This window comes from Labrus bergylta, chromosome 8, assembly GCF_963930695.1.
Source record: "Labrus bergylta chromosome 8, fLabBer1.1, whole genome shotgun sequence".
NCBI classification, from domain to species: Eukaryota; Metazoa; Chordata; class Actinopteri; order Labriformes; family Labridae; genus Labrus; species Labrus bergylta.
In genome coordinates this window covers 5,915,847-5,929,500 of record NC_089202.1, presented here as the reverse complement: position 1 = coordinate 5,929,500, position 13,654 = coordinate 5,915,847, and the positions used below count along the sequence as shown (strand labels likewise).

Here is a 13,654-nt window from a genome sequence, read left to right as displayed (position 1 = left end):
TTGTTATGACTTCCTTTACGGTCATTTCCACAACCACCTCTTCAAAACCAAAGGGGGATTCTCTGTTTCACTTCACTTGTATTTAGCAACACTAACACAAATATAACTAAGATGTTGGTTATATAAACACAAAGTCACAAAAGAACCTTTTTGTGGGAAACAGGCATACATCCACACTGTCCAAAAAGATCCGAGGAGGCAGCAAACCTGTTCCTGTTTAGTGTTTGTCATACAACTTCCAGTTCTTTCTGATTAGGGGTCTTTTAAAGCAGACAAAGATGGAAAATTGCAACTATCTGGGGAAAAAAAGATAGAAATGGAAACTGCTACATTTTGAAATTAGTGTGTCTGAGCTGTCATAAAACACAGATGGTGCTTGTTGTAACAGCAAACATCAGTAGTGTCAGTCACTAAACTGGCAACTCTATCAGTCAAAAATAAACTTCTTTACTGAATGTAACCTTTTCTAAACACCTTTTGCCATTTTCAAACCCTCTGGTAATAAACACTGAATATGGTAATTCAATTTGCTGGTCACATCATAACATCAATCTATGATAAGCTATCACACAGACATTGAAGATAGGGCGTCTCATAGAACAACAGGCAGGCACCACATTGTCATTTTCCTTTAGCAAACCTCAGTGACCCAGAATAATGAAATTAAAAAGACTTTAACTTCCAGTTGCATTATATCAGTAACAAAGGACACTCAAAGCTAAAACAGTGTATTTAAGTTGCAAAAGATCCTCCTCCTTCATGTTATGTAATGTTGCCACTTTAAGTCAAATGTACATCAGATACACTCCGTCTGTGTTTATCGTCTATCAAGTGCAAATGAACGAGACTGTATTTGTTGCTGCTGAGCTTTGAAAAAGATCCTTATTCACTTGATTGCCTTTTGGCAATGTTAACAAAGTTTGAGACCTCTAATCTTTATTTTTCTTTTCTCTACCCCCCCCCCCCCCCCCTTATATCTGCATCCTACACAAGTAATTTGTGCTTGCTCAATATTCTACACAAGTTGCTCCTCTCCAAATTGGCACACGAGTTGAAAGTGTGCCCCGGTGTTGAACTCGGCTGAGATGTTTGGTTTTCCCCCAAACACGCTTTCTTGCCAAGACCGGGAAAATATCGACTACAGAGGCAATAACAAGGAGTGCCAGACATTGATGACACCAAATACCAAAACATTTATCATTCCAGAGCATGGGTTCATTTTCAAACCAGTTCTGAAACCAATATCTGATTTCAAGCAGGTAAAATATACAATACATGTACACAGAAATCCTTGTTTTCACCTTGAGGTACATTTATATTCACGGCTGGTTCCCTGTCGATGTATTGAGTTGTGTGTTTGAACAGAGCCGGAGGAGATCAGCTCTCTGAAGCAGCTTTATGTTTGCATCTCGTCTTCTACATTTCCTGAGAGTTTCGTTTAAATGTGAAGACTGGACCACATTACTCACTGCTGCGTAATAATGCCAGTGATATGGGAGTGTTTTATATGTTACCACTATTTGCCTATAGGGGCCAAGATGGTCAGGAGGGCCCATTAAAATAATACATCTATTTTAAGTGACACATAACATTTAGTGAAACATCCACACTGACAACAGAGGGAGGTACAACGTAAGAAAGAAACATAAAACGGATTAAAATAAACGCAGAACAGCCACAAATAGAGACAAAACAACAAACAGCTGGAAAAGCAATTCAAGAAACACAAAGTAATAACATAAAAAAATACTGGACTTCAAACAACACCCAAAATGCCCCTAAAGACATAAATAATGACAAAGAAACAAAAACAATGACTGAGGACAAAGAGACACAATGCCACCTCAAAGGGACTGGGTCTGGATTCATTAAGGTCTTAGGGGTTTGGGGAGATCAGGGTCCAGTGTGAAGACTAAAGATGAGTCCAAATGAATCCCATCTAGAGCCAGATGTCTATGTTAGTCTGCCAGGATTCAGAGACCTGGCTTCACTAAATGTATGAACTTCAAAGAGATGTCCTCTGCAAGGCCAGATCGGGCTTGTCTGGACTTGTACCACCGACAAATGTGTGAGTAATCCCAATAAAATGTATCACCAACTTTAAATCCAGCTGATGATTCATAAATGTTGACAAGAGGGCTCCAGACTCACTCCTGTGGCCTCTCTTGTTGACCATGTGTTGCATCAGTCTTTGCGCTCACAAATAAAGCCTAAACCTACAATCCCCTCCAGCTCCACACAGACACACACGCAGGTCACACACACACTGTGGCATCCTGTTTGTGTTGTGGCGGCCCCTTGTTTCAGCCTGGTTCCATTTCACTTCGCTTCACCACCCTTGCTCTTTCCTAACATCTGTGTGTGTTGTGAATGTTGGGAAACAGTTCAAACTGCACTCGGTGTCTGGGTGGCGACATTATTATTCACTTTCCCTTGTTCTGTAAATTTAAACTTTGGTATCGACACCAGCAACTTCTGAACTCTCTGCATTGTGCAACAGTCACTCTGCCTTCACTCTGTTACATGAGGTTTCATTTTTAGTCTGAAGATGACAGACTGGAGGTGGGAGGTTCAACAAAAGGAAAAAAAAACAATTTGGCATTTGGGGTCTAGCTGAAACCTTGAATTTCAAATTCATCATCCTTTGTATATGCCAGCTTTCATACTGTCAGCAGCTTCTCTAATCCGTCCTGAAGTATATTATTGGAAATGAAAGCTGATAATGAAGCCGCAGGGGGGCCTGTCAAGCCATTGAAAGTTGGTTCGATTTGAAAAAGAAACTGATGTCAAAGAAAACATCAGCCAGATATTCACAGTTTATGGAAATGATGTCTTTTTAGACCTATTATCAGGTTTTTATTGTGTGAAGGAGATGTAGACACTGGGCTTCAAACGCTCCAGAAAATCTGCCGCATGCAACTGTATTTCATCCTCACTTTTCTAACTGTTTTGACTGGATTCCTGTTGCGCTTTTGCTAGAAATCTGAGCCGGAAATGGTTGAAAGGAGGGTTTGTAGAAACACAGTTCTCAAAGCGGTGACTAAGTTTGAATAACACCGCTTTTTGTTTTGTTAACCTTACAAATCCTTGTTAAAAAACCATCGAAGACGGCACTGTGTACTTATTCTCACTGTGAGAAATGAAGTGTTCATGTAGATTAAGGAAATGTCGGCTGATGCAAAGTATTGCCTGAGGAAACATTCAAAGTTGCTTTTTTTTTATAGTGGCAGAGGGTGAAGGGAGAATGTTTTAGAAAAATGGTTGAAAGACATTTTTCTGCCTTTTCCAAGAAAAAGCTCCTGCAGCTGCTTAAGGGGATCTTTTATGAAGGGTAGCGGAAAGCTTTTATTGATGATTAAATAAACCTTGCAAGCCTCACCTCTCCCTCCCGTGTCCATGGTCGACCATTCTGGGGATACTTGACCTGGGTCTGCCTCTTCTTCTGGCCTCCGTCAGCAAACTTGCACAGCAACGGCTCTGCAGGGGCTGCAGAGAAAGTGGAGAAGGAGACAAGGACAAACATAGAGGCACATTAATCATCTCAAAAGCAGAAAAAGTGAAATTTCAAGACGTGTGTATGCTGACATTAATGAAGTGGACCTGAAAAGAACTCTTCAGCTCTTCCATTTATCTACTGATCCAAACGTCCTAACGACAGCAGTTATCACACCATCTCAACAACTCTACAACCACAACTCAACAACAGCAGCTCTGCCGTGGAAAACAAAGCCACAGGCTAATCATCAAAGCACAGTGAACATGTTTCAAACGACAAACTAAAACAGGCGTACTTAACACGCCAAATAACTTCACACAGCTCGACCCTGGGCGATAGTCTGCGATTGTGATCGCTCAAAAGACAACACGGTCCCTTCCTGGATCAGAGAAAGAAGAAAGCCTTGATTACAAATAGGATTAGCTCAGTGTGACCTCCCACACAAAAGTTCACCAAACTCTAGCTTGAATCTGATAGGCTACAGACTCAAACATCCGATACTTCTGAAAAAAAAAAAAAAGCAGGAAGTGGCTGGGTTGGAGAAGAATTATCTGTAAGTAATTTTATTCTGAGAAGCATTCCTGGAATTTCTTAGAAAGCACGTGCAATGGTTACTATTTCTTGGAAATATCTCTACAACAGCATGACTCAACAAACACCACAAAGAGTGTTGGGCTTATCCTAACATGAACCTGGACACCCAGCAAAGACATTTAATGGGTGAAGAAGTCAAAAAATTCAAGTCAAATGATTCACTTTCATGTGATCGCTGATGCTTTTAGTACATTTCTTCTGATTTACAGTTGTTGATTGATGGTAGCATGAAGAAATTTGCATCCATGTTGAATCAAATTCAGCCTTTTATTCTACTCGTAGAGCACAAGCAGAGAATAGTCTGTACGTCTAAAAATGAAAAATGACCCAAAAGAAAAATATATACATTAACTCTTCCTTGATTACAGTTTCACTTCTTAGGATGTGCTTCACAATTAATGCATGTTCATACATAATTGTGTAAAATAGTGTTCAGTGTAATTCATTTTCATAGCTAGAACATTAAATAAAAATCTCGATTTTACTGAATTGTCTGGAACTTTGAAATTACTAATACTAATTTGTTGTTTCCCCTTCAGATGGTCCATAAAACTCACAATAGCTCCCTATCCTTGTTACTTTTGTTTTATTACACAACAAATACCACATCCTCTTAAAATTAAAATGTATTAGGTAGATATCATGAGACAAAGCATTCTAACAAGTGCAGAAGATGCAGATCATCCTACTAATAAAAATGAAAAAAGCCTCTGAATGTCATTAGGATTCCTCACATCTTAAGCACTAGATTGTAATTTTCTAGCACTGGTACAGTGCTTCATTTCTGATTCAATTTTATGAAGATGCCTGTTAACTCTGAAGTTGTATAAGCAACCCACTTGTACACATTGGTTTCCACTTGTAACTTTGATATGTCCACCAAGGCATGTTTGAGTCATTAAATGAATCTTAGAAAGAGACTTTCAGGCGGTGTTCTTTTTTTTATTGGCAATGATTTCAAACTGGAGAGAAAAGTCAAATCATCACTGATTCTCACTTGAAAAAAAAAAAAAAAAAGGTCTAAAAAGAAATAAAATACTGTGAAGAAGCAGAGGCGGTATTATCATTCTGGTACTAATTCAGACATTATGAAGAGAAAAATAAATAACACAATTACCCCGCCTACTACAAACGAAATGATTCTTCATCTCTGTAAACCGGAGAAATTAGTTATCATTCCTCAGTGGAGGCAAATGTTTAGGGCTCAAGGTTGAGATGAGAGTTGTTTGTAAGGCCTCAGGCCGAGCTGAGTACTCTGAAGGTAAGTCTGAAGAAAACACAGGGCCGTGTGATTATAATTTGAGCGGTACTTTTTCATTACACGGTTTTAACTTGATTTCTAACTGAATAACAGGACACACAGCTGGGCCTCTGTTATCATCCCTCGCTTTTGATTTCTATCTCTTCCTCTCTCTCTCTCTCTCTCTCTCTTTCACCCAGCCTGCTCTATGCATTCATCTGATGAACAGTCATCCACGTGGGTGTGTGTATGTGTGTCTGTGACACTATGGCACATCGCACAGCTCTTGCTTAGTGCAGAAACAAACTGGTTAGGAGTTTTGAGTTGGTTATAAAACAGACTTAAATGAATACTAATGGCTCTGTCTGTCCTACGAAAGCTGCAGTCATATATTGCTTTTAACACTGCCACAGGGTCAGATGCAACAATTTGCAGCACGCAGTCCAGAAGTGACTTTATTTTTCATTTTCAGCAGGAAACAGGCAAAGTGAGTAATACGCTAGACATTGTAAAGACAACAGTATGCCTCTTTACAGTCAGAAAACAGTACTTAGACATATGAAGGACGGGATCAGTTAATGGAGACGACATAACAACACTGTCCTTAGTGGTCACTAAGATCGACACGTACAGGAATTTCCCTCTTGACAGCTTTAAATAGTATTGCAATATAGAGTTTAATAAAGTGGATAGCATTATCAACTCATTCACTGTGGCAATGCAAACTGTGCTTTGCATGAAAGCCTATCCACACTCTACAGTTCTAGAAATGTTGAGTCACAGGAACAACAGTCAGTCACCTAAAGTCCCTTTTTAATGCATTTCTTCTCATGTTTGTGCCGCATTAAATGAAGCGCAACGATAAGCAAAATAGGTCCATTAGCCCATTAAAACATTCGAAAGTACTTGCACTCAAGCAAAAAAGCAACATAAAGTCAGTGTGCTGTTTGCATGGATGTAATAAAGGGATATAAAGGACTAAAGCAAACAGTGTAAAGGAGGCTCCTTGCACCAAAGATGCCACAATCTGAGCATAAATCACGGCTCATAAATTATTGTTTTTGATTCACCCCGTCCAAAATACACCTTCAATGGATATTTTCCCAAGGACAGGGATTTTTTAACACTCCAAACCGAGGTAAGAAGAACTAACTTCTCTCGTTGTTCTGTTTGAAATATAAGGTGTCTGAGTTTGAACCACAGGACACAGCTCCTGTTGCGGATAATAGTATTCATTTATGAGGCTTTGAAAAACTTTTGAACAGCCGGTAAAATGCAAATGCAAAAGCTCTCATGAGTCTTGCTTGGTTGGAATCGATACATGATAATAATGGAGAGAGATCAAAAGGAGAACTGTCATTTTGCTCTTGAGTACTTTAATTTTCAATTTAGATCAGGGTTAAGTTCAGAATATTTTTAAAGATTTACATTTGAGGATGATGCAGGGCGGATTTAACTGTCAGGTTGATAGGAAAATGAAATATCAATGTCCAGGCTAGAGTTAAAGGCTCAATGATAAGGGTTTTTGTATGATAAACAAAAGTTACTTCATGAGTATGAAAGAAGATGTGACATGACGACACACAGTTTCACAGACTTCGAGGCAGCATCTGTGTTCTGTTGCTGTTTTGTTTTCCTGCTGTGACACACTGAGAACGCCAGATTGTCGACAGCTGACAACTTGTCAAGTTTATAGTCAAGATTGTTTTTTTTGTCTGCAGAAAAAGAGAAAGACTCCCGCTGATCTAAAACAACTGTTTGTCCTCCGCGTTATAAAGGATACATCTGTTTGTGGAATCCAATCTTCCATCTCTGTCTCTTTTTATACACCAAGAATTATCCCATCAACAGCTAAAAGATTGTTTCTTTTACTAAGTGATGAAAAGTTGAGACTTTTTTGTTGTAATTATAGTGAAGATGTTTCTGGTCCCATGAGAGCAAGATTAAAATAAAGGATGTCTTTCCCTTGATTTGACAAACGCCTGCTAAAGAATGACAGACCAGATAGACCTGAGGTAACAGAGCTACTTCAAAATGAAATACAGCAACAACATGGTTATCGCAACTGCATTATTCCATTTTGAATATACTACTAAAATATATTAAAAATCACATCAGTAACATACACAGCAGTGTTTATGTAAGTTACTTTTTTTTTATCTATCAGAGCTGGTGAAATGTCTCCAGTCAATAAACACACGCAGAGTGCTATAAGCCAGTGTTTATCTGTTGTTGCTTGCATTTTCAAGCTCACTGAGATGCTCAAGCCAAATAACACTAGCAGGACTTTGAGGTCTTCTGATCAGGGTCTGCTGGTTTGTTTCTTGAAAATGACTTCAAACAAAAGAAGACTGTGCCTTTAGAACTGTCTTCCTCTGTATCTGAGAGCTATGAGCTCTGTGGACATTTTTAAAAAGAAGTTAAAGACCCATCTGTTTAGACTTGCCGTTATTTGATCTGTCCATGTCTGATTATATGCAACTGTCTGTTTTTAATGTCTCTGCTTTTTCTCATATTTTATTGTGAAGCACTTTGTGGTGTCTGTCACACACAGACAGCCGAGAGGGAAATAAAGCCAGCCCATAAATGTTGAATGTTGTGTCTTTTTTCACAACGATACACTGATTTTCTTTTAAATTACTGCCTGATGTTGGATATCTGGAGTTTAATCATATAATATTTTAATCTGACATGCATGATTATACTGTCATGACATTATACAGTAACTCCAAAATAGCACAAAGTACACAGACATGTGAGCGTATGACAGCAAACCTATTGAAATATAACAATATAGAGTTGCAGGACTTTCACCTCCAGCCAGAGTGGATATCTTTTATTCCGGGCATGATTAGTTAATTTTACAAAATGAGTCATACAAACCGTATATTCAATCAGGCTCAATTGTGGAAGGACTGCCACTTGCGATGGATCACTGAGTATTGGCTAATGGGTACGAGGTTGAAAGGGAACAAACATCAGCAAACCAATGAAGGCTTTTGGTCTAGTGAGACATTTCATTAAAACAATTAAAATGTTCAACAAAAGCCATTAGCTTTGGTATTCATCGAAAACGTATCTGCATTCCACCGCTACAGACAAATTGGAGGGTGAGGCAATGTTGTGAAAAATGACTCCTGTGCAGAGTTATAAAGCACAATAGCAGTATCATAATAGCCCAGAAAATATCTACAAGCTTTTATTGTCATCGTTTGCGGTAATAACACAACAAAGAAGAGTGATTTTGCTGTTGCGTTAGCTTCGACTAATGCCTGTGGTGGCAGAGGTGGGATATCATGTATTCCTCCATGGATAAAAAAGGATGCAAGTCAATTTATTTATTCACAAGCACACTGACAAGTCATAAATACAGATGATGATAAACAATAATAAATGTTATTTATTCCTGAGGGGGAAACTTTGTCACTCCACAATCAGGAGGCAACAACAAGCACAAAGCATGCAGAGACGAGATTACCTGCAGAAAGAAAGCCGCTCTGACTGCTGCATCAAATGAATTATTCAGCCTGCTTTCACAGCTACATCACTACAATCTGTTACATTTCACAAGAGGCCTTTAAAAGGAAGAGGACATTTTTAATTGTCAGTTTGACCCCTGCTGCTCTCACTCTTGCAGCTCTGTAACACGAAGTGATGAATTCATGATGAATTTTGGTACAGCTGCGTCTGCCCCCAGTAAACGGGTCACATTTGGACACGTCAAGTTAATTAACACAGTCTGAACCAAATGTTTGGACGTCTGAAGAGGTCCCAAATGTTCATTTTCTGTAAACAGAACATGGATGAAGTTGGAGTTGAGGAAATTAAATTCAATCTAAGTTGGAGGAGTAAAAATGATCGTGCAAGTCCCACATAAATCCATCTTTGTAACCCCAGTCACCTCAATATTCACATTGTTTTTCCCAGTCTGTTGTTATTATCAGCCAACCTGTTATTATCCTAACAGGTTGGTAGAAGGGCTCAAACTTTGTCCAAATGCCAACATCATTGCTAAGCTGCAGACAAAACTAATGCACAGTGTAGACAACTCTATTGTCTTATAGTAAGTGAAACAAATAAGAATCCAGCTGTGTGTATTTGGTAGACTTTAGTATAACAGAAGAGTCATTGTGAATACTTACATTGAAGGAGCAATATGTATCCCTGACACATAGCGTTTAAAATATGTTCTACAGTCCAAATGTATTTTGCTTGGTCAGGAAGCTGACATTTGTTGTCTATTAATTAATTTACCAAATCAGATCTGACGTCATAATTAGTTGCACGCCAATTCTTATTTAGCATCCCCGGCCCGTTTTAACAAACTGTTTATGATGGTCTAGTACCGAAACATTGCCAATCAATGTATGTTTACAAGTTGGACAGCGTGGCTCAGAAGTTTACCAGTAAAGTGAAATATCAGAATGAATCCACCCCCCACACCCCACCCCCCCACCTACACACACACACACACACACACACACTCACATTCACACATACATTGAGCTTCTATCGGTGCCACTGCACACATGTTCTTTTCCTGTATTCAGTGTTATTAAGAAACACAAGTCTTTTCTAAGAGCTGGAAACTTGACAAGAGCAACTTCTAAAGTGAATGGACTCAATATGTTCGTGGACAAAAGCTATGTTTGTTTACAAGCGTGAGAACTGTTTACAACTAGATTTATCTGTACTCATTAACCAAGGCTTTCAGCAGTTGATTTAGCAGTTTCATTTATCCATCAAAGTGTCACTGCTTTGTAGAGCACATGGTGAATAGGTTTTGTTTTTTGTGACATCCTTTCGCTGCAGAGACAGGTGATGTAAATGGGAAATAAAAGACGTAAAGTCTTCAAGAGATGTAAGAAGGATGACAGAGAGCTTGGTTGTTTGCCTTAAGTCTCTCTATCTCTCTCTCTGTATTTGTGAACGCTACAAGGTAAAAAAAATAAAATAAAGAACTCTTAACTGAGCCACAAAGCAGTTTTCAGTCTGTATGGTTCTGTGTTAAAATGACAGGATGCGCTCAAAGGTGGCAGGGTGGGTGGATTATGTTGTGAAGAGTGGATCACATACTGTTACCACTCATTGAAGCAGTGGGGTATTACAAACTATGGTAGAGCAACATTGAAAGTGTTAAAACTCCAGCAGAGCAAACAAACATATCCAGCTCTTCTCTGGTGAGAGGAACACAGGAGAAGAAAAACAGAGAAAGAAAAACATGGGGGAGAACCTCATGCACAGGTTTCAATAGACACATTGGTTAAGTGCAGGAAACACAGTAAACACTATTGATCTTAGCTTTGCTGCCTCTAAAAGAGAAAGCAATCTGTAGGCAAGTTAAACATTTAGCTTATAATGGCACAAAGGTTTCAGGTTTCACTAAGGGAAAAAAGGGGAGATATATAATATTTGTGGGACCCCAATCTTTCAACTGGGAAAAATTCTCATTTAGAATAAAATCTAATCCATTAGCGAGCAACATGGGAAATCATTCAGTTGGAAAATGGGATCCAATTCCCAAATGTATCAGAGTGAGGATTCCCCGAGCTGGGCTGAATAGGAAGCCATTTTTTTTCTCCCCCTGTTCAAGCGTCAAAGAGCTAAAAGCCCTGCAGAGCGATACACACTCTAGAGGGTTAAATGTTCAAGCATCACATATGAGAGGAAGAAAAGGAATTGCCACTGAAATAAGAGGAGATATATTATAAAAGGTTTATTCATATTGCTGTTAGCGGTTTTATATCATTAAAAATGCAACAGATGTCTGCTGAAATAAACAAAAGTGCAAGCAGCGAAAGAGAGAGATGAGATTTAGATTATATTTCCACTTATTTATATTTATATATATATAAAGATTACCTCCTCCCTTGTGTCTGTATCTCAATTTGCTGCCATTGTGACAGCCAACACCAAAAACAAGTGATGTAATGATTTTATTTATTGACATATCTGTTAGAATTGAATTGATGTAAATATAGAACTAAGTGTCTTTGCTACTTTCAGGACGTGACAGCAATCATGGGATTTGATTATTGCTTTTAAAGTATCACATTTTAATGCCCGTCGTTCTTTTAAGTGCAAAATAATTAGCTCCAAATATCACATGTAAGCTGACACCAAGTCTGACAGATCAGCTCTGCCTCATAATTAACCCATATTTTTCTCAGAGAAGCCTCTTTCAATGTTTTCCTCCATTATCAGAAAAATCTAATAAAATTAATTTTTCATTTATGAAAGTACAGTATAGAACCACTTCCAGTATCAAACCACTTCCTGGATGAATGTAGTATAAATGCCTCATGATTGTACCAGATATTGAAGACTGCACACATTTTTAAAAGCATCCTGATTAGTATTGAAACCACTGACTGATTAAGAGAACTGGCCTGAGATCTGGAGTCTTTTCATTCTTTTCCTTTGTGTGTTTGTCTCAACCTAAGGGGAAGGCACGGCAAAGAACTATCAAACCTGCAACATCTGATAGTGGGACAGAGAAAAAAAGAAGAATTGGAGAAAAACTGAAAAAGAGGAATGGAAAAAGATAAGATGCTGGAAGGATAACTGGAAGGAGACAAATAAATTTAAAAAAGGAGAAAAAAGACAAAAGGTTGATCTACAAAAGGAGAGAATGAGTAAAAAAGATTAAGGTAAATTTACATTTTACTGGAAGCCTGCATCTTGTTACTGATTGTTTACTTATTTATAAAGAAGAACAGGTCATATGAACTTGAGTTGGGTTAAAGTACAAAGCCTTTGGATGGCTGCTTGAGTACCAATGAGAATTTGAGCAACATGATTTGAACATAAAATAAAAATAAAAGGAAAGGAGAAATGATAAGAAATACATACATCTTTGTGTGTACTTGTGTGTATTATTGCAGTTATCATGAACAAACACTTGAAGACTTTGCTGATGTCCAAAATCCATAAAGACACAACAATTCCTAGAAGGATTTAAACGTCACTTTAAACGCTTTTATGGGTGATGACTTTAATAATGCCTAATTTTAGGGGGTGCTAGAGCACCCTCAGCACCCCTAATCCCACATTCCTGCTGGTGCTTACACCCCCATCCACAGTAGGGGTGCAGGAAATAATCAGACATAAAGCACAGGGAAACCTAATAACATGGAATAGTGAATTCACAGACTGTCATTTAGCTGATTTACTTCACATTGAATGTCTAATTTCTATTGACCTAAAGTTATAACACACACAAATACATTTATTCATAATACATTTAATTATTATGAAAAAAAGAATACAGCTGGATAAATTAAGTGACTGTTTTAATATTTAATTATTTTTTAAATATAAGACTAACAAAAGGGGTATACTGTCTTGGGTTGACTAAACTACAGCACTTTCTGTATAAATTAAAGGATGGGGCAGAGACATATAAGTCTATGTCAGCTCTAGATTCTCTATCTCTATGACCTGAGGAGTCAGGAAGCTGTGGATCAATGGACTTCCTGTTAACAAGGGCTGAGGGAAGCTCTGGTCTTGTGATCAATGTTGGCATTCATTTGGCTGCTTGAAAATAAAATATTACTGCTGCCTGTCAATACATCAGGCTGCACAGACAGACTGTGGGATTAATCAGAGGAACACACATCCCTCATGCCATGCACACATACTTTACATTGCACTGTAACAGCAGAGCAAGTTTAACCTTTAGGTATATTGAGGATTTTTTTAAGACAACAAAGAGAAGAAACAAAACACAAAGGCCTGCTGCGATGTAAGCTTTGAAATGCCAAAGACTGTCAGTGACACAGAAAAGCACTGACATAAATCAGCACAACCTGGCACGCTTTCTCTCAGTGTGTATCAGATCAGTAACAACAGTGTGGCTGTGTGTGTGTGTGTGTGTGTGTGTGTGTGTTTTGTGGATCAGTACACAATGGATCTGGTTGGCCAGATTCTCACAGTTTTACCGGTTTGTGGCTCAGAGCAAATTAAGTTAACATACACACAAACCAGATACACACACACACACACACACACACACACACACACACACACACACACACAGCCACACACACAGCCACACACACACACACACACACACACACACACACACACACACACACACTCACACTGGAGAGGGAAGAATATGGACTCCCCTTACAAAGACGAGTAATAAAGAGGTCAGCGAGTTAGCGAGTTTGTTTGCGTGTTGAAGTTTAAACCTCTTTAATTTAATAGTGCCACTAGTAATGTCTTTTTCTTTTTTTTAGGAACAGTTAAGTGTGTTTCTAACATACACAAGCTGCCGGCAGCAGCAGCAATGATGCATCACTCAGGTGCTACAAAATAAC

The 13,654-nt window shown here is 38.5% G+C and overlaps 1 protein-coding gene across 4 annotated transcripts in view; it reads right to left on the bottom strand.

The window, feature by feature from the left end:
* LOC110003666 (RNA-binding motif, single-stranded-interacting protein 3-like) overlaps positions 1-13,654 on the bottom strand; it is a 124,645-nt gene that overhangs the window by 22,234 nt on the left and 88,757 nt on the right. For all 4 annotated transcript variants that reach the window (XM_065957701.1, XM_065957698.1, XM_065957697.1 and 1 more), the window contains exon 7: positions 3,380-3,486. In XM_065957701.1, the coding sequence (XP_065813773.1) occupies positions 3,380-3,486 (107 nt within the window). The remainder of the gene's footprint in view (positions 1-3,379; positions 3,487-13,654) is intronic.